General features: G+C 45.6%; 3 protein-coding genes and 2 long non-coding RNA genes across 28 annotated transcripts in view; 3 read left to right on the top strand and 2 right to left on the bottom strand.

Annotated features, from left to right (window-relative positions):
* The window catches only part of LOC128076149 (maternal embryonic leucine zipper kinase-like), a 226,301-nt gene extending 222,800 nt beyond the window's left edge, over nt 1–3,501 (bottom strand). The window contains exons 1-3 of the mRNA XM_052673520.1: nt 3,393–3,501; nt 2,726–2,869; nt 939–1,015 (exon numbers count right to left, since the gene is read on the bottom strand). Of these exons, the coding sequence (XP_052529480.1) occupies nt 939–1,015; nt 2,726–2,869; nt 3,393–3,404 (233 nt within the window). The 5' untranslated portion in view covers nt 3,405–3,501. The remainder of the gene's footprint in view (nt 1–938; nt 1,016–2,725; nt 2,870–3,392) is intronic.
* Nucleotides 3,502–3,797: 296 nt separating this feature from the next.
* On the top strand, nt 3,798–14,789 carry LOC128076016 (amphiphysin-like). The gene is made up of 3 exons (XM_052673277.1): nt 3,798–5,107; nt 13,168–13,269; nt 14,248–14,789. Exons 1-3 carry the CDS (start codon nt 4,979–4,981, stop codon nt 14,434–14,436), a joined length of 420 nt encoding a protein of 139 aa, XP_052529237.1. The 5' UTR covers nt 3,798–4,978; the 3' UTR covers nt 14,437–14,789.
* Nucleotides 12,020–13,161, top strand: LOC128076015 (uncharacterized). 4 transcript variants are annotated; one of them, XM_052673276.1, is made up of 2 exons: nt 12,020–12,581; nt 12,612–13,161. In XM_052673276.1, the coding sequence occupies exons 1-2, from the start codon at nt 12,045–12,047 to the stop codon at nt 12,747–12,749; spliced, it is 675 nt and encodes a 224-aa protein (XP_052529236.1). In that variant the 5' UTR covers nt 12,020–12,044; the 3' UTR covers nt 12,750–13,161. The 4 variants fall into 4 exon arrangements, with proteins under 4 accessions (XP_052529236.1, XP_052529234.1, XP_052529235.1 ...); XM_052673274.1 differs by having other exon boundaries at nt 12,020–12,954; nt 13,017–13,161; XM_052673275.1 differs by having other exon boundaries at nt 12,020–12,954; nt 12,986–13,161.
* Nucleotides 14,790–18,529: 3,740 nt separating the features above from the next.
* Nucleotides 18,530–26,015, bottom strand: LOC128076012 (uncharacterized). Of its 20 annotated transcripts, XR_008204198.1 has the most exons (10): nt 25,833–26,015; nt 23,809–25,699; nt 23,706–23,726; nt 22,199–22,485; nt 20,191–20,292; nt 20,088–20,149; nt 19,904–20,046; nt 19,310–19,372; nt 19,087–19,269; nt 18,538–18,636 (listed from the first exon to the last, which is right to left on the bottom strand). It is a non-coding gene; the product is annotated as an uncharacterized LOC128076012 (long non-coding RNA). The 20 variants fall into 20 exon arrangements; XR_008204197.1 differs by lacking the exon at nt 19,310–19,372 and having other exon boundaries at nt 19,087–19,250; nt 20,088–20,292; XR_008204204.1 differs by lacking the exons at nt 19,904–20,046; nt 20,088–20,149 and having other exon boundaries at nt 19,310–19,455.
* Nucleotides 19,889–24,251, top strand: LOC128076013 (uncharacterized). Of its 2 annotated transcripts, none has more exons than XR_008204214.1 (3): nt 19,889–19,977; nt 21,963–22,170; nt 24,129–24,251. It is a non-coding gene; the product is annotated as an uncharacterized LOC128076013 (long non-coding RNA). The 2 variants fall into 2 exon arrangements; XR_008204215.1 differs by having other exon boundaries at nt 19,897–19,977; nt 22,004–22,170.
* Nucleotides 26,016–26,173: the final 158 nt, after the last annotated feature.

Raw genomic sequence — 26,173 nt, 5'->3', positions numbered from 1 at the left:
ACCTCACTAAGCAAATATTGTCTAAGACCAGGAGCACTGTACAAATATACAGATCCCAAGCTGCTCACTTATCTGATGTATCCTTGGCATGATGCATTATTTTCCTCAGCTGATCATCTACTAAGATGAACTGTCTGCACAAACACCAAACTGAGAAAGAAGTCATGCAAGAGCTGTTGTGTTTGAGGCTCGCTGGTCATTTAGAGCAATTTCATGCAATCACTTTACAAACTTGACAAAGAACAACTGGTAGAATACTTCCTTATTCAGAGTATCCTATTACTCTACTTGGGTTTTGTGCTAAACAGGTCAGAGCAAGATGACATTATACCACTGGGACAACAGCCTGTTGGTCTTGATTACCTGCGAGAGACTCTAAATTTGGCCAGGAAAAGCGATTTGAGGATATTTAAGTAATTTGAGGATTTAAGTAATTCTCTTTGAATCAGGAAGGCACTCTTCCCATTAAATCCTTTCTCACCAGCACCCATCTGGCATGTTAAGTAAAGGCTCCTAGAAAGCCGTTTTAAGATCAAGAAACAATTCAGTTCAAGCATATGCAACCACAGGATCTGTTTGTCACCTGCAAAACTCTTTGGTTTTATCCATGATCTCAATCTACACACAGTTCCTTCGAAGAGATAATGGCATGCCAGCCCAGTGCTCCTATGACAGGCCCTTGCATAAGACAGGTGATACACGTACAAGATTGTCTACAGTTAGACTGTGAAAACAGGAAGTCTGGGTAGAGAAAAGAATCTGAGTGTGCTTCTGAGCAATCTGTTCACTCTCACACAGCTAAGGCCCTTCCAAGCAAGATGCAACTGCATGTCAATCACAGAGACAGCTTGAATGTAGGGTGCTTGGGCAAGTCCCTGTTGCATACTGTAGAAAAACATGCATTACTTGGGGGCACATTTGATTTCAGATACTCTTACCTTTGGCTTTGCCAGAGTCCAAAGTCTGTCAGCTTCAAATTATGAGAAACATGTTTCTCATCAATCAGCGGATTTTCCTGGTGAATGAAAAAGCAGTCAGGAATTATTTTCACCTGAACGCTCAAGGAAACATATTTTCTCTTCTGTTATTTCTTCCTGTGGTCAGTGGTTAGCAGGCTACCAAAAGCCCTCTCTCTCTGTCTCTCTCTCTCTCTCTCTCAGAGATTTTCACTGACTGCTAACAAGTTCCCATATCCCAGGGGGGAAATACTGGTTTGTATCTGTTAGAAAGGGTCCGGGGACTAGGAGGACAAGTGGTGAAAGACCACAAGATGAATGCAAGCCAGCAGTGTGTGCTGACAGGAAAAAAAGCACAACAGGATAATGGGCTGCATTCAAAAGCAGCACAACCAGACCAGGACAAGTCACCCCTGCTGCACACTCATTGGACCACATTTACAATACTGTATTTAGTTTTCAGCCAGGAAAGATAACAACCCGAAGCAAGCTTTGTGGATGGCCTCCAGTCAGTGCAGGGAGCTGAAGCTCCCACTCAGAGAAGAGAAACTGGGGAGAAAGAGGTTTGTTCAGAGTTCAGAGGAACCTCACGGCAACTTCTAAATGCCCACAAGGGAGGCATGAAGAAAGGAAGACAGATTCCTGAGAATCCGTGCAGCAGGTCATGGTGGGATAGTGACCAAAAACAGTCATTCATGGAAACAGCAGACTGGACAGAAGGAAACAAAACTGCTCAAGCATTGAACAGATTGCCCACAGAGAGCATGCAGCCTCATCCTTGGGAGAGGTTGAGCATGAAAACGAAAAAGCTCTGAGAAACTTGGTATCAGGATTCTCGGAGCAGCAGGTTCAGGCACAAATCTCTAGAAGTCACCTCCATTCCAAGTTACTGTCCGAGCCTGTGAATCCATCAGCTTTTCAGCTGGAAGCCAGTTCTTTCCAAAAAGTACAGGCAATGCTTTATTTTTCAGAGGGGAAAGATTCTTTAGATACGAGGATATCATAAGATGCCTAGGAAAATGCTTGTGCTGTAATGATTTGCTTTACTCAGCGATATCAGCAACTTGAGAAATGCAAAGTTCTAACCTACTTGTGTAGAAAGACTCAAACCTTCCAGTATCTAACCAGTGCTTAAAGCCTTCAGTGACAGAAAACCCACTGGATGGAGCCAAGGCATGCATCTCATCCCATACTCTGCATAGCCACTGTTTGTTTGAAGGATCACTCTTCCTTGAGGCACAAAACTGGAGTACACTGCACGCTGACACCTGTAGTTACTGCTAGGCAGTGTTGCACAGAGCCAAAGTCATTCTCAGCTGAGAGCCCAAGGAAGTGAGAGGGAACAGAATTAGGACAGCTGACTTAAACTGGCCAAAGGGAGATCCCATACCATATGACATGGTGTGGAAGGAGTTCTGAAGGGCGTAGAAGTTCATGTAAATCTCTTCTACTCCGAGGAGCCTAACTAGACATTGATTGGTAGGTGGTGAGCAATTGCATTTGCACTCATCAGAACTGTTATCCTTTTCCTTTCCTCTACCTCAGTAAATAATTTTATCTCATATGAGTTCTACTTTGCGTGGTTTTCTCCCCCCTTCCATTACCTCCTGCAATTCACTGGAAAGAAGTGGATTGAGTGAAGCACTGCGTGATGCTCAGGCACCTGCCAGGTTAAACCACAACCACAAAGGGACAACTTTCTCTCCCAATGGAAAAATAAAAACACGCTCATTGTTATTTATGAAAGACTGAATACAGTTCAGACTTACTGGTTTGAGGTCTCTGTGGGCATGACCCTGACTGGGAACATAAGCAAGTGCTGAAACAGTCTGTCGAAAAAAGACTCGAGCTTCCTCTTCTGAAAGGTGGTCCTTAGAAACAATATAATCAAACAGCTTCCCTCCAGGACAATGCTTTAATGAGAAAGGTAAAGTTATCTGACAACATATTTAGAATGCATCAGAGAAAAATAACCAGCAGTGAGAGCACAGCAAGCACAGGACACCATTCCCCGTGCTCAGTCAGAACAGTACAGAGTGCTCCAGTTATGCCATGGGCCAGCACTGTGGCACACCACACAAGCTACACAATCTGACCCTTGCCTCCAATCTGGTAACTGAGGCACTGCACTCAATGTCGTGGGTGGCATGAATCACTCAGGAGATGGCAATAACGTGGGGGCAGATGCTACTTTAAAAACTGAAGTGTGAGTTAGGAATTAAAACCAGTTCCCTTACTGTGAATGCTGATTAGTGCCTTTTACAGAAAGATAGAATATAGAACATTGCATTCTTAATTTTAAAACCAATGAATCTTGAACCCATTCACCACTGAGATATTTAAGAATCATTTCATTTCAGCTTCATTTCTATATTATTGTCTGCTGCTAAAGATAAAAACAGTAGCCTTCAGCGTGGCACAAGCACTGTTTCTTACCTCCAAGACCATGACTATTTTCTTTGATGTCTCTGTTACCTGATACAATTAGCAAACATCTTGCTGACTTCAGTTCTTCATGGCACCAATTTCTGTTCTAAAACGAGGCAAGTCATCCTTAAGAGACCATAAAAGCAAGCTATGAAATTGCTAACTAATTTGGCACACCAGGTACCACATCTGACTACTGTGTAAAATAAGATGTCAAAGCCTGTATGTGACAGTACACAATTCAGCATCAACTCAGCAATGGCTGACATTGCTCCCATAGGAATTGTAGAACACAGATCAGAGAAAGCTGAAAGGTAAAATATCCAGTATTTTCATTAGCACTTTGTTAAAGTTGCTGTAGTAATGTTGAACCTCCTCCATTTTACAGCCAGAGAGGTGGCTGTAAAAGTGGTGGGTTTTTCTGTTTGGTTTTGTTTTGTTGTTGTTTTCTGAAAAATGTCAGGGAGCAGATTTTCATATTTTGAAGAATTTCAGAGATGTCTCTTCATTACAGAAGGCCTTCTGACCAGCTGCATCTTATCAACTGCAAAGCAGCTGGATAGATTTGAGGTTCATATTATGCTGAGCAATGTATTCATGGCAAATTGATCTACTGGGGTTATTTAATCTGGCTGAGTCAGCCATCTTTATAGCTGGAATATGCTGAGCACAGCTTGCAGCTCTCTCCTTTAGCGTGTGTGTGTTTGCAAGGCTTTGTCCCCAGCAGAAATAGCACTTTTGCTGTTTTGCTGCAGGACCAAACATCTTGCAGGACTGGTGATGTTTACTAGATACTCTTCCTAAAGAATAAGCATAGGCCAGAATTGTAGAGGGTAAGAATTGCAGAAGAAGCGTGGCCGATAAACGGAAGCTTTGTAGGTGATTGAGGTCTCAGGATGCAATAAGCATTAAAAGAAACTAGGGATGACTTTTTTTCACTCAGAAGGTGGTGAGGTACTGGAACAGGCTGCCTGGAAAAGCTCTGGATGCCTCTGGTTCTGATCATCCTGATCTAATGGGTGGCCCATAAAAGGGGGATTGGAACTGAATGGTCTTTAAGTTCTTTTCCAATTCGAGCCATTCTGTGATTCAATGATTTTCAGTGTCAGAATTCATGCAGTTAGTACTTGCCTATGTGAAAACAGAGTCCGCACCCTTTCAACAGAGAAGAGACCTTTTTGTCTGAGAACTAGTGGAATTAGGGGGATAGGGGATAATTTTAAAAAATCCTGTTTGAAATCATACTTTGGGACACTCTTCACTTTGCCCTCACTTTCTAGAGCATTTCTGAGCAAACTGAGTACTTCTCCCCCATTTCTGCTGCTGCTTTCAATAGCTCAGGAAGCTAGCACTCTCTTTCCTGGCAAGGGAGGGATGTAGGACTGACTCAGTTTCTGTGCAGGACACTGAGAATGAAGATGCTCTGTAGATGATCATTAGTAATGTAAGGCTGTCCTCTTCCTGGCAAAGCCATTGACACTGAGTCTGCTAGGAGTGAAGCAGCACTGCAGTGCCAGGCAGAGCTCCCATTCCCTTCTTCCCTCCCCACCATCATGTGCTCCTCAACAAATTTTCCACTGTTTACTTAGAAATCCATGAAACAAAAGACTGAGGCTGAAGAAGCTCCACCTGGGGAAGTCAAGGTGGAGGAAACCCCTGCTGCTGCTGCTGTGGGAAAGGAGGCCATCCCTGCTGAGCCAGATGAGCCAACAGAGCAGGCTGCGGTGAGTGATCTGTCCCCCATGTCCATCTCCCAGCCTCATCTGGGCCATCTCTCATCACAGTGAGTGTGCTTGCTGTATTTCAGCCATCCCCTCCGTTCCTCATCATGGCTGGTTTTGTCAGCGTCCAGCTGTGTCTCAGCATGCCTCTCCAGCAACATTTGCTCCTGTTGGTCCCAAAATGTCATTCCTTTTAAGACTGGCATTTTAGCTGGAAGTTCACCTGCATGGTCTTACAGGCAGTCAGAGGTCAGTGCAGAGCATCGACAAAAGGTTTTCAGATATGCAGATACTCTAGCCTTGCATGGATCTTTCTGTGGAGCTGATTGTGTTTCACATTCCTGCTGGGGGCAATGGCTCAGGCACTACAAGCCTGATTGTGACATTTGTTAACATAGGGGAACAGCGTTAGGAAAGCGTACAAACAGAAGTGAAGAGTGGCTTGGAAATGGTCTGAAGCTCTACTCAACCAGTGTCAGGTTGGTTGTGTGCTGGTGGTGTTGGACCACTGCAGAAGCCACTCATGATACCACGCAAACTGTGTGCAGCAGAAAGCTCTGGAGTACAGCTGTAGTTTAAAGGACTCCTTAAGGACAGAGAGATGATTTTGCCTGGATAGTTCCAACTGTGTCACTGGATTAAAAACTGGTATCAAATGTGCATAAAATGAAAAGGCAGGCTGAGCTTTAGTTGCAGCACCTGCCTGGTTATCATTTCTCCCTTGCTCCTATCTTCCTAGCAGGGTAAAAAGAATTTGTTGTAGATGGAAATGGGGACAGTTTTCTGCATGCTGTTCTGGAGAACTTTGAGGGAGAGGAGGATGATCCTTGTCTAATCCTTCCTATTTGCTCTGGATTCCTACCTGTGAGAGCAGCATCGTAACGGTAGAGGAAAGCAATGCCAATGTGTTCCCTAGAATTATGAATTGGACTTGATTCTAATTAAATCATGAATATTGAGTGTGTTTAATTTTAATTTACTCCTTGTTCATGTCTGTAGCAAGCCCTAGAGCGAGTGACCTCAGCGTCATCCTCTTATAATAACAGACACAAAGAAAGGCCCCATGGTCTGCAGAGGTCAGGCTTTTCCCCATGCGTGTTTTCTTTTGAGTTGATCTAAATCACTGTAATAACTTGTCCACTCTATAGCAAAGCAAACAATGAAACTGCCTATCTGAAGCACGTTGTTCCAACAGACCGTTGTCAAAAATCCTCCATGGCTAGGCAGAGTAAATTTGATGGTTTGGAATAAAGAAGAAAGAAAGGATGGTGAGTAGAGGAAGGATGGGACATCAGTCATTGGTCAGGAGGTCCCCCATTTCCTTGTTGGTCTTCCCAACGGGTGGCCTTTCAGCCCACCTGTAACTGCTGGCCACAGGCTGTGAGCATCCCTTTGCTCTCCAAGGACTGCTAGCAAAAGCACGAAGGAGGGTAAGCGGCCCGGGAGGAAGAAAGGCATCCCTGCACTCAGCCCCTTGAGCTTGCCTCTCTTCCCGGTGGCTTTCTCAGCCTTGGGCTGTGCTGAGGGTTGCTGTTTGCCCCGGGAAGCCCAGCTGCACGTGGGCAGCCGTAGCCTGCACGTCAGCCTGGCGTTGAGGCACGAGGAGTTGAGGTGTGGGTGGGATGGCGTGAAGAGCAGCGCTGGGAGCGGGGAGGAGGAGAGGGCAGCGGGTGGGCGGCAGGGGAATGTGCCTCGGAGCAGAGCTCAGCCTCGAGGTTGGAGGACACTGAGCCGTGCTGCGCTGCTGCAGCTCCAGTGGCTTCAAGCACGTTACGGCAGCGCCGCGTGTTGTGCCAGGGTGCTGTGAGGGCGCTTTGCTGAGCCATGAAGGGCGACTGCTTTGCCAAGTGTTTTCCTGTCGCTCCTTGGAGTTCCTGCATTTGAATTACTGCACGATGATCTGCTGTTTAAACTGCTCCTCGTACCTCTGCATCATCTGCAGACTGTGCTGCCAGGTCCCTGATGGAGTGGTGGAATGTTACTGGTGCTGGGTAGAGGCCAAGGCACCTTTCTATCAACTGGCTTCCAGCTGAGCTTTTTGCCAGTTCTCGCAGCCCTCTCTGTCTGGCCCTTGGGGTAGGTTTGTGCCCACCTCGTAGCCCTCTTTTTTAGCTGGTATGTCATCAACTTGCCTATGAGGCTGTCGTGAGAGAGAGGAAAGCCCTACTGAGGTGGAGAGAAACAGAATTCACCGGTGTTTTCTTTCCCACCAAACTTCCCCGCCCCTCCCCCCCGTACAAAGCTGTCACATTGGTACCCAGTGGTTTCCCCTTTGTTCTCTGTCACCCTTTTCCTTAACGAGTCCGGGGACGACTCCTATTTTGTTTGTATGTATCAAGCATGATGTAGTGATGTAGAATAAGGGGGGGAATGTCATGGTTTTATGCTTTGGGTTATCAGCATTCCACACCATAACATCATGTAATGCACTGGGAGTTTGACTGCTGATGTTCAAGTTCCGGGTGCCTGTCTGGAGGAGAAGAAGAACCACGTTTCCCCACGGGGCTTTGCAGTCAGCAAGGACATACAGCTCCTGGCCAAGTCCCCTGATGTTCTTGTCTTTGCCCGCGCTTCTCCACCTGCTTCTTTTCATCGGCTCAACTGGACCGCAGTTCTCACCTCGGCTCTGTGGTGAGGCCTATCCACCTTTCAGACACACTCTCTCTCTCTCTCTCACATTCTATTTTGCTGATACCATATTTAGTAAATTAGTTTGTTCCACCTCAGATCGTTGCCACTGTTTTCAATCATTTTGGGATCCCCTGTTTCCCTTTTCAGGACCCGCGGATCCCTCCGCCCTGCTGGTCATGGAACCGGGCCGAACCAGCCCATCAACTGCGGACATCGAGGCAACTCCACTTCAGAGCTGGATAGAGAGCGTGGAGAGAAAGAAAAGGGAAGGGAGGGGAGAGGAGTAGAGGGGAATGGAGCCTGAAGACTGGAGGATAGGCAATGTCACTCCGGTCTTCAAAAAGGGCAAGAAGGAAGATCCAGGCAGTTATAGGCCAGTCAGCCTCACCTCTGTCCCTGGAAAGGTGATGGAACAGCTGTGCTGGAGGCCATCTCCAGACAACTGGAAGAAAAGGAGATGATCAGGAGTAGTCAGCATGGGTTCACCAGGTGAAGGTCGTGCTCCACCAACCTGGTGGCCTTCTATGATGTCTCTGGCTGGGTGGATGGGGGGAGAGCAGTGGATGTAGCCTACCTTGATTTCAGCAAGGCATTTGATACTGTCCCCCATGACATCCAAAGCTGAGCAAGTGTGGGATAGATGTGTGGACAATGAGGTGCGTTGAGAACTGGCTGACTGGCAGAGCGCAGAGGGTCGTCGTTGGCGGTGCAGAGTCTGGCTGGAGGCCTGTAACCAGCGGTGTCCCTCAGGGGTTGGTGCTGGGTCCGGTCTTGTTCAACATCTTCATCAATGACCATGATGAGGGGATGGTGGCCACCCTCAGCGAGTTTGCTGATGATACGAAGTTGGGAGGATTGGCTGAAATGCCTGAAGGCCGTGCTGCCATTCAGCGAGAGCTGGACAGGCTGGAGAGCTGGGCAGAAAAAAAACGGATGAGGTTTAACAGAAGCAAGTGTAGAGTCTTGCATCTGGGGAGGAATAATTGCATGCACCAGTACAGGTTGGGGGATGAGCTGCTGGAGGGGAGCTCTGTGGATAGGGACCTGGGTGTCCTGGTGGATGACAGGTCGGCCATGAGCCAGCAGTGTGCCCTTGTGGCCAATGGCATCCTGGGGTGCATTGCAAAGAGCGTGGCCAGCAGGTCGAGGTGATCCTCCCCCTCTGCTCTGCCCTGCTGAGGCCTCATCTGGAGCACTGCGTCCAGTTCTGGGCTCCCCAGTACAAAACAGACAGGGATCTCTTGGGAAGAGTCCAGCAGAGGGCCACCAAGATGGTGAGGGGCCTGGAGCATCTCTCCTATGAGGAAAGGCTGAGTGAACTGGGTCTGTTCAGCCTTGAGAAAAGAAGACTGAGAGGGGAGCTGATCCAGGTCTATAAATATCTAAGGGGTGGGGGGCAAAATGGCAAGGCCAGACTCTTTTCAGTGGTGAATGGAGACAGGACAAAGGGAAATGGCCGGAAACTGCAGCATAGGAAGTTCCGCACCAATGCAAGAACTTCTTTACGGTGAGGTGACGGAGCACTGGAACAGGCTGCAGGGAGGTGGTGGAGACTTCTTCTCCGGAGATGTTCAAGACCTGCCTGGATGCCGACCCGTGTGACTTGGTGTAGGGAACCTGCTTTGGCAGGGGGTTGGACTCGATGAGCTCTGGAGGTCCCTTCCAACCTCTACAATTCTGTGATTCTGTGTGATTCTGTGATCCCAGCTCATCCCAGCTTCATCCCAGCACATCCCACACCATCCCAGCCCCATCCCAGCACATCCAAGCATCAAACCAGCATCATCCCAGTACATCTGACCACCATCTCAGCACAACCCAGACATCCCATACATTTTGCACGATCCCAGCATCATCCCAGCACAATTCCATGAAAGCACGAAAATACATTTCAGACAAACAAAGGATTGAACCAAATGGTCTTTTTGGTGAAGTCAATAAAGAGAACAGCCACCCCTGGGACGCCTGTGGGGCTCCAGCACATCCCACACCATGACAGAACATCCCAGCACCATCCCAGCACCATTCCAGCACATGCCAGCATCATCCCACACCAGCCCAGCACCAGCCCAGCCCTGACGGAGAGCAGCTCAAGATGCCTGGGACAGACGGGCTTAAGGCTCTGGTGGTGCAAGAAGCAATCTTTATTGTTGTTACAGAGTTTTTATATCTTTTAGCTACAGGAGTGTACAATACTTAAATCAGATAACATTCATGCAGCTGACAGCAATACATCATTACTTAATTAGCTCTTTGTGGATTATGGTCAGTACAGTGATCAAAAGGCGTTCTTTCCACAGAACATGTTCTGCTGTTGGTCACGGAACGAAGAAGCTGTAGCTTATGCTTGCCAGTTTCACATGGCAGTCCTTCCCTTTCAGGAGGGGCCGTGTGTTCCCTGTTTGACCCTTTCAGGCCAGCCAGGTCTGTTTTGCTTCACAGTCTTCCTCAAGATGTGGATGCTTCCTCCCTGGAAGCATTCAAGGTCAGACTGGATGGGGCTTTGAGCAATCTGGTCTAGCAGAAGCTGCTGTAAGCAGGGGAGTTGGCACTAGGTGATTTTAAAGGTCCTTTCCAGCCCAAACCCTTCCATGTACGAAGGAATCCTCCCTCTAGGCCCCATAGGTGTGATGATACTTTACAGGGCATCAGGATGACCGAGGCCTGTTCCCATCTCTGTGAGGTTTGAAGAGGCCCCCCCAGTTGATGGATACTGAGGCTGGATGGAAAACCAGGCTGCAGTAATTATTTGAAAAGATAAAGGCAGTGTAGCTTAGTAATAAGACTTGAGTACAGTTCTTAGTACTGCATCCCAAATGGCCTGCATGGAAAAAAAATCTGACAGCGTTTACAGAAGGCATGTATTCTCCCTTCCACAGCCTTAATTTTTCCACGTTGTGTCACATCTCTTCTTGACACTGTTACACATGCTGCCTCTGAAGTTGTTGCAAATAATAAATGGGAAATCCATCAGTGCCAGCAGGTGGCTTTTTCTTTACAATCATCCAATGTTCAGAGAATGCAGACAAGTTGTTTGGTGAATAACTTTTCTTTGTAATGTCAAAGCTGTGCAGCTGATAGCAGTTCTTGGACTGAAGCATTTTTACAGAGTGCAGCTCAGCTGCCTTTTGTGTGTGCAGTAGAAAATGTGGCTACATGTGAGCCCGACTTCAAACCACCACCTTTTGCACGTTTACTTTTGTGACTTACAAATTCTGAAATAGGTTTCCAATGAGGAGAGAAACACCAAGGAAAGATTTTTCTTTTCTTCTGACACGTCTGGCATCAGAGGAAGCGTGAATGGTTCTGCAACCATGTCCACAGAGAACGGTGGGGCCAGTGCAGTTCACTGTCAGCTGCAAAATGTCTTCAGAACCGAGCCCTGAGGGGGCAGCAGCACAACAACAGCTCCTGCAGCTGCTGCGCTCAGCACATCCACACCAAGACAAGAGCAGCCAGCAAGTCCTCCAACTCGGGCATAACTACGGTCAGCCAAGGTCCTCTTCCACCCGGCTACGAGCTGAATGAATTTTTCTGCTGCCTTTTCTGTTCTCTTATTTTAAGCACACCAAAATACACGTTACATCTGCCTTTTGCTGCACAACAGAAATTGCCAAAAGCTGTTAAAGTGAGGGTTTTCTAAACTGGTTGACCTAGTAGACCTTCAAGTGTGTGTGCGTGTGTGCTTGTGTGTGTGTGGTTTAATCAAGAAAGGAATTAAATTTTAAGCAGTTATGATGCTTGCTGTGAACTGCTAAGTCAGTGAGACGACTTGCTGTCCTCAAATTAGAAAGAAGTCAAACAGTAAGGAAGTGGTATAAATAAGCAGAAGGAAAGTCACTGTTGCAGGACATAATCTGCTGTGTGGCTTTAGATGTTCATACACTGCACCTCCTGAGTGCAATGTGGGCACAGATATTTCATACCCATGTGGAACTGGTCCAATGATTGGTCTGTTGCCTCAAAGATATGAAATAATACCTTATAATAAATTAAATCTTATTATAAATAATATCTTAACTTTAAGAAATAGAAATGTTTGTGTACTCTGAGTGAGGGAAAGCAAGAGCTGCCTAATGTGAGTGGCACAATAGGGGAGTTAAATGGGGCTGCAGTTAAAGCAGCAGGTGGTGGAGGCTTGGATTCCCGTGCCTACAGGATAACCGTGACAGCAATTCTGAAAACATCAGTTGTTGCTTCACCCCTTTTATTTCATTAGAAATAGGAAATCACTGCGCTATTCCCTCCGTGATGCATTTGATGCAAACACAGGAGTAAGGCAGCGTCCCAAACGCTGCATGTTCAGGAAATGCAACGTCAGAGCCCTGGTGCTGAACCGCCTGTATGTGATGTGCAGAGGGCGAAGGAGGCTGCGGGCCCTTTCCTCGGCTTCAGCTCCTCTGTGCCCTGTTGCTGGCCGCAGAGAAGGGCTGCCCGCTGGGCACAGGGAGCGCCTTCTCGCCGCCGTCCCGTGCCCTGCAGCCCCCTCCTCATCCCGTGCGCAACGCCGCTCCCAGCAGCACAGGTGCCATTGTGGAACCTTGCCCATGTCACAGCCGTCACCTTGGTCACTGCCACCCCACCCGGCGCACTCGTCTCTGAGCGTGCTGGGCAGGTGGCAGCCATGTCCAGCACTAAGAGAGCGAGAGTGGAAGAGAGCGTAGTTATATATGGGAAGAGGGAGCTGGGGGCCCCAGAACCGAAGAGGAGGAGGGGGCCCACCATGACCATCAAGCAGAGGAGGGAGAGGAGGAAGGGAGCCCGGTTCCATCGCGCCCGGGCCAGCGCTGTGAGCGACCATGGGGAGCCCATGGAGGTGGATCCGCCTCCAGAGGAGCCCATGGAGGTGGATCCGCCTCCAGAGGAACCCATGGAGGTGGATCCGCCTGCGGCACAGCTGGCCTGGCACCACACCACCGTGCCAGGCCCTGTGTTGGCGCGCTCACAGCTCCGCCATCGCTGGTCCGGGCGCTCGGCCCCTTACCCTCTGCGCGGCCCCCGCCCCCGGCATTAGCTGGGTGGCATTGCTGACCATCTGCTCCTCCTCCACCTTGTTGCTCCTCTGCGCTTCTGCGGGCCCCCAGTTCCATCTTCCCCCTTAGGAGTTAGGTCCCACTTCTGGGCTTTGTTGTTGATTTTAGTGTTAGCTTAGTTTTAGTGTTCAGTTTAGTTTTAGCAATAGGCATAGGTTACTGTTAGGAGTGTAGAGTTAGGCATAGGTTACTGTTAGGAGTGTAGAGTTAGGCATAGGTTACTGTTAGGAGGTTAGAGTTAGGCATAGGTTGCTGCTGCCAACTGGCAGTAAATGCTGCTCACTCGGTAAGCCCTCCCTGAGTTCTCATGCAGAGAAATGAGTGCGACTGCCCTGAGAAGGGAGGTTTGAGGACGTCTGCGATGAATTGAATTTCCATCTTGTGACTTTTCTGTTGCAGAACATCGAGGCATGTGAGTGGCTGAGAAATGGAGTTGGGACTCAGGGGAGCAATCGAGCAATGGGTGCCTGTGTCACAACCTTCCTGAGCGGCCCTTGCAAGGTAGGTGTGCCTTACTGTGAGCGTGCGCTGAGGCACTGCTGTTCAAACACAGCTGGTGGCACTGTCTGCAGCAGGTCTGCTTTCTGTTAAGCTTTGCCCTTCTTTTGTGTCCTCCTGTCCTTTTCAGCTCCTGCTCCCCTCGCCTGCAAGTGGAGCAATGCTCAAGTTTGAGGAATCTTTTCCTCAGCAGACGCAAGTTTAAAAGACGATGCAGCTGCAAGTTTTGTGTCCTTCGTTGTCATTGGGTCAGTAGACCGAGGAGATGTTCAGAACAGCTCTAAGTCAGCCTGTAACAGCAGTGTGCATGAGAGAATAACGACTCTTTCTCCCCTCTTGTAGAAAGCAGCCTCCTTGAGGGTAGGAGAGCAGCGGGCTGCCTGCTGTGTGGGCATTTCTCCCAGCTGAGATCCCTGAGCCCACACTGGCAGAGAACGTGCTGCACCACCATCTCTTCTGTGGAGCTGCTTTGCAGCTGCTCTGTGCGCTGGCTGTAATCGTGCCAGTTTCCAGGTGCCATAAGCCAGTAAGTCGTGCTCTCTGAGGCTGATAGCAAGGCACGGGCAATGGGCAGGGAGGGAACAATCTGTAGCTGTGGCCTACGGTGGTGTGCCCGGCACTGCTGAGGGTGCTGTCGTTTGTCCTGCCCTTCCTTCCGTGTGCACGTGTTCCTGATGCACGCCAGGAGCCTTGGGGTGCTGCTCATCTGCTGCTGCTGCTGCTGTGCTGTGTGTGCTGCCAGGCAGTGTCCAAGCCCTGTGCAGGCGCTGCCTTGCAGGAGATGGCTTTGGGTTTGAGTTCGTATGGGACTTTTGGGCAGGAGATAGAGGTGGAGTTTCTGGCGTGCCCTGATGGCAGGAAGGCGGTTTCCAGTGCTGGCAGCCAAAGCTGCCCGGGCGGTGACTTGAGCTCCCCAAGCGAGCTGTCAGCCACTTGTTACCTGTGAAGGTTCGCTGACCGTTTCTGCCTTGTTTCTTGTAGGACTGGCACAGTCTTGGGACTCGGTCTGGCGAGACAGTGAAGAAAGCCAAGGCAAGTGCTGCTCTGCTGAGGAAGGAAGCCCAGAAGGAGAGCAAAAAGAACCGAGAAGGGCTTGAGCGAGAAGGCCCACAGGACACTGGAATCAGGTGGAATGCTTCCTCGGAGGTGGGACCAAAGGCAGCGGACTGAGTCAGTGTCCGGTTTTGTGGCATAGCCGTGCTTTCCCTTGTCATAGACAGTGCAGCAGAACTAAGGCACCTGGAAGGGAAGGGCTTGTGCTGCATTCCAAGCAAAGAGGGCTTGCCAGAGGCAGGTCTTCATCTATGGCAAGAGATGGAGAGGCTGTGTTCCTTCAGGCTGTATCTCTTCAGGGCCAGGGCCGGTCTAGTATGAGATTGAAGTACGGCTAGCCGGGCCTGGAGGGAGAGGAGCTGACGTAGCCACAGGGTCAGGCTTCTCCTTGTGTCTGCCTGGAGGCTGAATGACTCATTGCTAAGCAGAAACCCTGGATGCTGGGGTTTCATTTTGGACTGTGTTGATAAATACAACCCAGAGCCTTTTGTATTGAATAAAAACGAAACCAACTTTTTAAACACGGTGCTGCCTCTTTCCGTAGCTGGTCAAAAAGTCTTGTGCTTGGGCTGGCAATCGCAAGGCCATGAACCGGTCGGCTCTTTATCAACTAGGTGCTGTGTCACTGTGTCACCAAGGTGCTACGTCACGTGGGTGTTGTGTCACTGTGTCATCTGGGTGCTGTGTCACCTGGGTGCTGCATCACTGTGCCACCTGAGTTCTGCATCACCTGGGTGCTGTGCCACTGTGTCTCCTGAGTGTGGCGTCATGTTGATGTTTTGTCACTGTGCCACCTGAGTGCTGCGTCTCCTGGGTGCTGTGTCACTGTGCCATCAGAGCTCTGTGTCACCTTGCTTTTGTGTCACTGTACCACCTAGGTGTTGTGTCACTGCGTCACCTGGGTGTTGTGCCACTTTGCCACCTGGGTGTTGTGTCACTGTGTCACCTGGGTGCTGCGTCAACAGTGTGCTGTGTAACTGTGCCACCTGGGTGTTGGGTCACTGCATCACCTGGGTGTTGTTTCACTGTGTCACCTGAGTGCTCTGTCACCAGGGTGCTGTGTCAGGGTGCCACCTGGGTTCTGTGTCACTGTGCCAGCTGAGTGCTGTGCCACCTGGGTGCTGTGCCACTGTGTCACCTGGGTGCTGCTTCACCTGGTGCTGTGTCACTGTGCCACCTGGGTGCTGTGCCACCTTTGGTGTTGTGCCACTGTGTCACCTGGGTTCTGCATCACCTGGGTGTTGTGTCACTGTGCCACCTGAGTGCTGCGTCACTTAGGTACTGTGTCATTCTGCCACCTGGGTGCTGCACCACCTGGGTGCTGCGTCATCTAAGTGTGTGTCACTGTGCCACCTGGGTTCTGTGGACTTGGGTGCTGTGTCACTGTGTCACCTTGGTGCTGTGCCCCTGCGTCACCTGTGCACTGTGTCACTGTGCCACCTGGGTGCTGTGTCAACAGTGTGCTGTGTCACTGTGTCACCTGGGTGCTTTGTCACCTGGGTGCTGTGTCAGTGTGCAGCTGAGTGCTGTGCCACCTGGGTTTTGTGTCACTGTGTCACCTAGGTGCTGTTCCAGTTTGTCACCTGGGTGCTGCTTCACCTGGTGCTGTGCCACTGTGCCTCCTGGGTGCTGTACAACCTGGATATTGTGTCACTGTGCCACCTGGGTGCTGCATCAACTGGATGCTGTGGACTTGGGTGCTGTGTCACTGTGCCACCTGGGTGCTGCGTCTCCTGTGCGCTGTGTCACTGTGTCACCTGGGTGTTGTGTCACTGCATCACCTGGGTTTTTTGTCACTGTGTCACCTGGCTGCTGTGCCACCTGGGTTTTGTGTCACTGTGTCATCTGGGTGCTGTGCCACTGTGCCAACTGGGTGCTGCATCACCTGGGTGCTGTGCCACTGTGTCACCTGGGTGCTTATTCACCTGGTGCTGTGCCACTGTGCCACCTGGGTGCTGCGCCACTGTGTCACCTGGGTGCTGCATCACTTGGGTACTGTGTCACTTTGCCAACTGGGTGCTATGCCACCTGGGTGTTGTGTCACTGTGCCACCTGTGTGCTGTGCCACTGTGTCACCTGAGTGCTGTGCCACCTGGGTGCTGTGTCACTGTGTCACCTCGGTGCAGTGTCACTGTGCCACATGGATGCTATGTCACCTGGGTGCTGTGCGACTGTGTCACCTGGGTGCTCTGCCACTGTGCCACCTGGGTGCTGTGTCACTGTGTCACCTGGGTGTTGTTTCACTGTTCACCTGAGTGCTTTTTCACCTGGGTGCTGTGTCAGTGTGCCATCTGGGTGCTGTGCCACTGTGCCACCTGAGTATTGTGCCACCTGGGTGCTGTGCCACTGTGTCACTTTGTTGCTGCGTCACCTGGGTGTTGTGTCTCTGTGTCACCTGGGAGCTGTGCCACTGTGTCACCTGAGTATTGCGCCATGTGGGTGTTTTGTCCCTTTGCCACTTGAGTGCTGCATCTCCTGGGTGCTGTGCCACTGTGTCACCTGGGTGTTGTGTCACTGTGTCACCTGGGTATTGTTTCACTGTGCCACCTGAGTGCTGCATCACCTGGGTGCTGTGCCACTGTGTCACCTGGGTGCTGCATCACCTGGGTGCTGTGCCACTGTGTCACCTGGGTGCTGAACAACCTGGATATTGTGTCACTGTATCACCTGGGTGCTGTGTCACTGTGCCAACAGGGTGCTGTGCCACCTGTGTGTTGTGTCTCTGTGCCACCTGGGTGCTGCGTCACCTGAGTGCTGTGCCACTGTGTCACCTGGGTGCTGCATCACCTGGGTACTGTGTCGCTGTGCCACCTGGGTGCTGTTCCAGTTTGTCACCTGTGTGCTACATGACCTGGGTGTTGTGTCACTGTGCCAAATGAGTGCTGTGTCAACTGGGAGCTGTGCCACTGTGTCACCCGGGTGCTGCTTCACCTGGGTTTGTGTAATTGTGCCACTTCGTTTCTGCGTCACCTGTGTGCTGTGTCACTGTGCCACCGGTGTGTTGTGTCACTGTGCCACCTGGGTGCTGTGCCACCTGGGTGCTGTTTCACTGTGTCACCTTGGTGCTGCATCACCTGAGTGTTGTGTCACTGTGCCACCTGATTGCTGCATCTCGTGGGTTTTGTGTCACTGGATAGATGATAGATAGATAGATAGATAGATAGATAGATAGATAGATAGATAGATAGATGCACACAAAACAATTGCTGGATAGAATATTTTAGGTCTTCTCTGCAGTGAAAGAATTGAGTCGGATGGGGGGACACATTTTGAAAGTTCCCTTGCAAATTGTTGGGCCAAAGATCTTGGCATCAAGTGAACTGATCTCATATTCCCTTGCGTGCACCAGCTGCTGGTAAAATCCAACTGCAGCGGGTTGTTGAAAACAATGTTGAAGGCAATGGGGGGAGGAACATGAGAGCAGTGGGAGAAGCATTTGGCAGAAGCCACCTGTTGGCCAGCGCTCAAGATCTATGAGCCTAGAGAGGTGCAGTGGAAATGCTGGTAGCACGAGGCATCTGACTGTGAGGACTGAAGGGAGCTGCTGTGCCACAGCCTGAGCCTCTGGTCGAGCGCTGATCAGCCCTGGGAGCACAGCGAAGGCAATGCGCTGTGCTGCTGGGAGGGACGGAGCCTGGCGGCGCCTCTCCTGGACCCCATTTGAGAGCTAGCTGCCAGCGGGGAAGAGCCTCTTTTGGGGATCCCTCCTGTGGAGCTTTCCAGGGAGCCAGGATAAGGGTGAGGCCTTCATCTCTTCTTTGTGCTGTCACAACCTGCTCTGCCAAACTCTTTGTGTGTTTCTTAATCACAGCGCCTGGATCGTCACTGATTACACAGAGGAGTGAAGGGATTAAAAGAGAAGGTAAGTCACAGAGAAGCATTCCAACTCACTGCTGCACCACAGAGTCACAGAACAACTTTTATTGACAGATCATGTAAATAATACAACAACATATATTCATTTATATTTAAGAAAGACATAGGTAAATAACATATTTATTTCTATTTAATTAAGACATATGTAAATGAATCACATATTAATTTCTATTTCATAAAAACGTAAAAATAAATAATATAACATATTTATTTCTATTCCATTAAGGCATAAAAATTCAGAATTAACTTCAACCCAATAAAATTAAGGCACAGAACTTCACAATTACCTTAGATCCTACGGAATTAAAGGCATATACCTTCAGAATTACCTTAGATTCTATGGAATTCAAGGCATATGCCTTCAGAATTAGCTTAGATTCTACATAATTAAGGCAGATACCTTCAGAATTAACTGAGATCCCATGGAATTAAGGCATAAGCCTTCAGAATTAACTTAGATGCTATGGAATTAAGGAACATGCCTTCAGAAATAACTTAGGCCCACAAAATTAAGGCATATGCCTTCATAATTAACTTAGACCCTACATAATTAAGGCATATGCCTTCAGAATTAACTCATACCCTACGTAATTAAGGCATATTCTTTCAGAATTAAATCAGACTCTACATAATTAAGGCATAGGCCACCACAACTATCATAGATGCTATGGAATTAAGGCCTATGCCTTAAGAACTAGCTGAGATTCTATGGAATTAAGGCATATGCCTTCAGAATTAACTTAGATTCTACATAATTAAGGCCTATACCTTCAGAATTAACTCAGATCCTCTGGAATTAAAGGCATATGCCATCACAATTAACTTAAATGCTATGAAAATAAGGCATATGCCTTCAGATTAACTTAGATTCTACATAATAAAGGCATATACCTTCAGAATTAACTGAGATCCTATAGAATTAAAGGCATATACCTTCACAATTAACTTAGACCTATGGAATTAAGGAATATGCCATCAGAATTAACATAGACCCTACATAATTAAGGCATATACCTTCAGAATTAACTTAGATGCTATGGAATTAAGGCATATGCCTTCAGAATTAACTTAGATCTATGGAATTAAGGTATATGCCACGAGAATTGACTTAGACCCTACTTAATTAAGGCATATGCCTTCAGAATAAAGTTTAAATCCATGGAATTCAGGCATATACCTTCAGAATTAACTTAGATCCTATGGAATTCATGGCATATGCCTTCAGAATTAACTCAGATCCTATGGAATTAAGGCATATGCCTTCAGAATAAACGTAGACATATGGAATTTAGGCATATGCCATCAGAATTAACTTACATCCCATATGATAAAGGCCTATACCTTCAGAATACAGTTTAATCCCACAAATTAAGGCATATAACTTCAGAATTAACTTAAATCGCACATAATTAAGGCATATGCCATCAGAATTAACTTAGACCCTACATAATTAAGGCGCATACCTTCAGAATAAACTTTAATTCCATGGAATTAAGGCATACGCCTTCAGAGTTAACTTAGACCCTACATAATTAAGGTATATGCCTTCAGAAATAATTTAGCCCGAGAAAATTAAGACATATGCCTTCAGAATTAACTTAGATCCTATAGAACTAAAGGCATATGCCTTCACAATTAATTTAGATGTATGGAATTAAGGCATATGCCATCAGAGTTAGCTTAGATTCTACATAATTAAGGCATACACCTTCAGAATTAACTGAGATGCTACGGAATTAAGGCATATGCCATCAGAATTAACTTAGACCCTACATAATTAAGGTACATGCCTTCACAATTAAATTAGATGCTATGGAATTAAGGCATAAGCCTTCAGAATTAACTGAGATCCTATGAAATTAATGCAAATGCCTACAGACTTAATTTACAACTTACATAATTAAGGCATATGACTTCAGAATTAACTTAGATCCTATATAATTAAGGCATATGCCTTCAGAATAAAGTTTAATCCCATGGAATTAAGGCATATACCTTCAGAATTAACTTAAACCCTACATTATTAAGGCATATGCCATCAGAATTAACTTAGACCCTAAATAATTAAGGTATATGCCTTCACAATTAACTTAGATGCTATGCAATTAAGGCATATACTTCACAATTAACATTGAACCTATATAATTATAGCATATACCTTGAGAATTATCTTAGATGCAGTGGAATTAAGGCATATGCCTTCAGAATAGATTGAGACCCTACATAATTATGGCATATGCCTTCAGAATTAAGTGGGATTCGTCATAATTAATGAATATGCCTTCAGAATTAAATTTTATGCTATGGAATTAAGGCATAATCCTTCAGAATTAACTTACATCCTACGTAATAAAGGTCTATACCTTCAGAATACAATTTAAACACACGGAATTAAGGCATATAACTTCAGAATTAACTTAAACCCCACATAATTAAGCCATATGCCTACACTATTAACTTAGATAACATGAAATTAAAGCATATTCCTTCAGAATTAACTTAGACCCTACATTATTAAGGCATATGCATTCAGAACTAAGAACTAAGATTCTTTGCAACTAAAGGCATATGCCATCAGAATTAACTTCAATTTATGCAATTAATGTCATATAGCATCAGAATTATATTAGATCCTATGGAACAAAGGCGTATACCTTCAGATTTAAATTATATCCTATGGATTAAGCTATATGCCTGCACAATTAACTTAGATGCTATGGATTTAAGGCATATGCCTTCAGAATTCTAGATAATTAAAGCATATATCTTCAGAATTAACTGAGATCCTATGGAATTAAGGTATATGCCATCAGAATTAACTTAGACCCTACATAATTAAGGCATATGCCTTCAGTACAAAGTTTAAATCCATGGAATTAAGGCATATGCCATCAGAATTAACTTAGAGCTATGGAATTAAGGCATATGCCTTCACAATTAAATTAGATGCTATGGAATTAAGGCATATGCCTTCATAGTTAACTTAGACCCTGCATAATTAAGGCATATGCCTTCTAAGTTAATTTATATGCGATGGAATTACGGCCTATGCCTTCAGAATAAACTGAGATCCTATTAAATTTAGGCAAATGCCTTCAGACTTAACTTACAACTTACATAATTAAGGCATATGCCTTGAGAATTAACTGAGATCCCATGGAATTAAGGGTAATGCCATCAGAATTAACTGAGACCCTACATAATTAAGGCATATGTCTTCTGAATAAAGTTTAAATCCATGGAATTAAGGCATATAACTTCAGAATTAACTTAGATACTATATAATTCAGGCATATGCCTCCAGAATTAACTCAGATTCTATGGAATTAAACGCATATGCCTTCACAATTAACTTAGATGTTATGAAAATAAGGCATATGCCTTCAGAATTAACTTCGATTCTACATAATTAAGGCATTCACCTTCAGAATTAACTGAGATGCTATGGAATTAAGGCATATGCCATCAGAATTAACTTAGACCCAACATTTGACAATTGACTTAGATATTGTGGAATTAAGGCATATTCTTAAGAATTAACATAGAACCTATATAATTAAGGCAGATACCTTCAGAATGAACTTAGATGCAATGGAATTGAGGCATATGCCTGCAGAATTAACTGAGATCCTAAGGATTTAAAGGCATATGCCATCAGAATTAACTTAAACCCTACATAATTAAGGCATATGCCTTCAGAATTAAGTTAGATACAGTGGAATTAAGGAATATGCATTCAGAATTAAATTAAGTCCTATATAATTAAGGCATATGCCTTCAGAATTAAATTAGATGCTATGGAACTAAGGCATAAGCCTTCAGAATTAACTTAGATCCTATGTAATTAAAGCCATATAGATTCAGAATTAATTCCGATGCTATGGAATTAAAGTCATATAACTTCAGAATGAAATTAGAGCCTATGTAATTAAGGAATATGCCTTCAGAATTAACTTAGATCCTATGCAATTAGTGGTTTATACCTTCAGAATAACCATAGAACCTATATAATTAAGGCATACGCCATCAGAATTAACTCCGATCCTATGGAATTAAACGCATTTACCTTCAGATTTAAATAACATCCTATGGATTAAGACATATGCCTTCACAATTAACTTAGATCCTACATAATGAAGGCATATGCCTTCATAATTAACTTACACCCTACATAATAAAGGCATATGCCTTCAGATTTAACTTAAACCCAAGATAATTAAGGCATATGCCTTCAGAATTAACTTTATCCCAAGATAATTAAGGCATATGCCTTCAGAATTAACTTACAACCTATAGAATAAGGGCATGTGACTTCAGAGTTAAATGAGATCCTATGTAATTGAAGTCATATACCTTCATAATTAACTTAGACCTTACATAATTAAGGCATGTTCATTCAGAATTAACTTAAACTTTACATAATTAAGGCATATACCTTCAGAATTAACTTAGATTCTATGGACTTAAGGCATTAGCCTTCAGAGTTCACTTAGATGCCATGGAAATAAGGCATATCCCTTCAGAATAAACGTAGACCTATGGAATTAAGGCATATGCCATCAGAATTAACTTACATCCTATATAATAAAGGCCTATACCTTCAGAATACAGTTTAATCCCACAAAATTAAGGTATATAACTTCAGAATTAACTTATATCCCACATAATTATGGCATATACCTACAGAATTAACTTAGATTCCATGAAATTAAGGAATATGACTTCAGAATTCACTTAAACCCAACATAATTAAGGCATATGCCTTCAGAATTAACTTAGACCCCACATAATTAAGGCCTATACATTCAGAATAAAGTTTAGTTCCATGGAATTAAGGCATATGCCTTCAGAATTAACATAGATCCTATGGAATTAAGGAATATGCCTTGAGAATTAAGTTAGACACTAAATACTTAAGGCATATGTCTACAGAATTAACTCAGACCCGATGTAATTAAGGCATATGACTTCAGAATTAACTTAGACCCTACATAATTAAGGCATATGCATTCCGAACTAACTAAGATTTCTTGCAACTAAAGGCATATGCCATCAGAATTAAACTTCGATTTATGTAATTAATGTCATATAGCACCAGAATTAAATTAGATCCTACAGAACTAAGGAACATACTTTCAGATTTAAATTACATCCCATGGATTAAGCCACATGGCTTCACAATTAACTTAGATGCTATGGAATTAAGGCATATGCCTTCAGAATTCTACATAATTAAAGCATATATCCTCAGAATTAACTGAGATCCTATGGAACTCAGGCATATACATTCAGAATTAACATAGAACATATATAATTAAGGCATATACCTTCAGATTAAAGTAGATGCCATGGAATTAAGCCATATGCCTTCAGAGTTAACTTAGACCCTGCATATTTAAGAGATATGCCTTCAGAATTAACTTACAACCTATGGAATTAAGGTATATGCATTCCGAATTTGCTCAGATCCTATAGAATTAAAGGCATATGCCTTCACAATTAATTTAGACCTATGGAATTAAGGCATATGCCTTCAGAATTAACTTAGATGCAATGGATTTAAGGCATATGCCATCAGAATTAAGTTGGATTCAACATAATTAAGGCATATACCTTCACAATTAACTTAGATGTTATGGAATTAAGGCCTATGCCTTAAGAATTAACTGAGATCCTACGGAATTAATGCAAATGCCTTCAGACTTAACTTACAACTTACGTAATTAAGGCATATGCCTTGAGAATTAACTGAGATCCCATGGAATTAAGGGATATGCCATCAGAATTAACTGAGACCCTACATAATTAAGGCCTATACCTTCAGAATAAAGTTTAATTTCATGGAATTAAGGCATATACCTTCACAATTAACCTAGATAGTGTATAATTCAGGCATATGCAGTCAGAATTAACTTAGACCCGACATAATTAAGGCATATGCCTTCAGAGTTAACGTAGATGCTATGGAATTAAGGCATATTCCCTCTGAATTAACTTCAACCCCATGCAATTAAGGCGTATGCTTTTATAATTAATTCAGATCCTATGCAATTAAGGCATAAGCGTTCAGATTTAAATTAAGCCCTACATAATTAAGGCACATGCCTTCAGAATTAACTTAAATGCAACATAATTAAGGCATATTCCCTAAGAATTAACTTAGATCCAATGCAATTAAGGCATATGCCTTCATAATTAACTTAGATCCCACATAAAATAGGCATATGCCGTATTAATTATGGAATTAATTATGGAATGAAAGGCATATGACTTCAGAATTAACTCAGATCCTATAGAATGAAGGTATATACCTTCAGAATTAACTTAGACCCTACATAATCAAGTAATATGCCTTCAGAATTAACTTTGACCCCACATAATTAAGGCATATGCCTTCAGAATTAACATAGAACCTATATAATTAAGGCAAATGCCTTCAGAATGAACTTGGACACTACATAATTAAGGCATATTCCTTCAGTATTCAATGAGATCCTTTGCAATTAAGGCATATACCTTCAGAATTAATATCAACCCTATGGAATTAAGGCATATACCTTCAGAATTAACTTACAACCTATGGAATAAAGGCATGTGCCTTCAGAGTTAACTTAGATCCTTTGTAATTAAAGTCATATACCTTAAGAATTAACTTAGACCTTATGTAATTAAGGCATATTCCTTCACAATTAACTTAAACCTTACATAATTAAGGCATATTCCTTCAGAATTAACTTAGACCTTACATAATTAAGGCATATGTTTTCAGAATTAACTTAGTTCCTATGGAATTAAGGCACTTGCCATCACAATTAACTTACATCCTACGGAATTAAGGCACTTAACTTCAGAATTAGCTTACATCCTACGGAATTAAGGGACAGAGCTTCAAAATCAACTTCGGCCCTATGGAATTAAGGCTCACAACTTCAGAAGTAACTTAAATGCTATGGAATTAGGGCCTTAAACTTCAGAATTAAGTTAGGCATTATGGAATGAGGGCACAGAACTTCAGTATTGACTTAGATCCTATGGAATTATGGCACAGGGCTTCTAAATAGACTTAGATGCTATGGAATTAAGGCTCATAAGTTCAGAATTAACTCCAGTCCTTGTCGTAGAAAGGTCCGCTGGTCATGGCCTCAGGGATTTTTCCTTGCCTGATCTTCTTGGCCCTTAGCTGCTCCAGCTCTCCGGCCCTCAGTTCCCTCCTCGATGCACAGAGCTGCCTGCTCTGATGCCGTGGGGATGCAGAGGCGCGGACGCGGCGCTGTGTCCAGAGGCACCGGCTGTCGGTGCGGCCGAAGCGCTGCTTGCTCCCGGCTGAGAAGTCTCTGCAGCTGCCTTGGGAGCAGCGACAGCAAGCGGAGCGGTGCGGGCAGGGTTTGCAGCAGCCGAGCTCCCAGCGCCCGGAAGCCCCACAGTCTACGGCCAGCGGCCGCTCCAGGAGCGTGAAGCGAGGCTGCCGATGGAACTGAAGGACTGCGGCTGTTGGCTGGAGAGCCTGCAGGGAGGAAATGGATGGGAAGGCTCAGGATGCGTGCACCTGCCATACCGAAACACTGCTGCGTTTCAGTGCTGCAGAAGAATGCTTATCAACGCCGGTTTAATCGCTGGTTCCTGATGCAGAAACTTACTTGGGAACCCAGGGCTTGGGGCTTGCTGTCCTCCCAGTACAAGAAACAGTAATGGTTCAGTGTCCGCTTTCTCTCTCCAAAGGAGCTGAAAAAGTTCCAAATACATCCATGAAAACTACATTCCTGCACAGGCAGGCATCTTTCAATCCACGCTTAAAGCAAAAACCCACGTGTGCCGACCAACTGAACGGAACTGAGAAACTGAACCGAAGCAATGGCAGCTGTAAACAAAACGCTCTCAGGCTGCTGTCTGCAGACAGCCTAGAAGCAGGAACCTGACGGGCAAGAAGGAATTGCCATCACCCAACCCCTGGAGCTCTCATTCTCCTCTGCCTTGTTCT

This window comes from Tympanuchus pallidicinctus, unplaced genomic scaffold, assembly GCF_026119805.1.
Source record: "Tympanuchus pallidicinctus isolate F22 unplaced genomic scaffold, pur_lepc_1.0 scaffold13, whole genome shotgun sequence".
NCBI lineage: Eukaryota > Metazoa > Chordata > Aves > Galliformes > Phasianidae > Tympanuchus > Tympanuchus pallidicinctus.
The sequence above is the reverse complement of the archived record's forward strand: the minus strand, read 5'-3'. Positions and strand labels throughout refer to the sequence as shown.

Coding starts and splice junctions, on each gene's coding strand:
- LOC128076016 (XM_052673277.1), top strand. CDS start 4,979: ATGAAACAAAAGACTGAGGCTGAAGAAGCTCCACCTGGGGAAGTCAAG. Junction 5,108..13,167: donor AGCCAACAGAGCAGGCTGCG/GTGAGTGATCTG, acceptor TTTCTGTTGCAG/AACATCGAGGCATGTGAGTG. Junction 13,270..14,247: donor TCCTGAGCGGCCCTTGCAAG/GTAGGTGTGCCT, acceptor TGTTTCTTGTAG/GACTGGCACAGTCTTGGGAC.
- LOC128076015 (XM_052673274.1), top strand. CDS start 12,045: ATGCAACGTCAGAGCCCTGGTGCTGAACCGCCTGTATGTGATGTGCAG.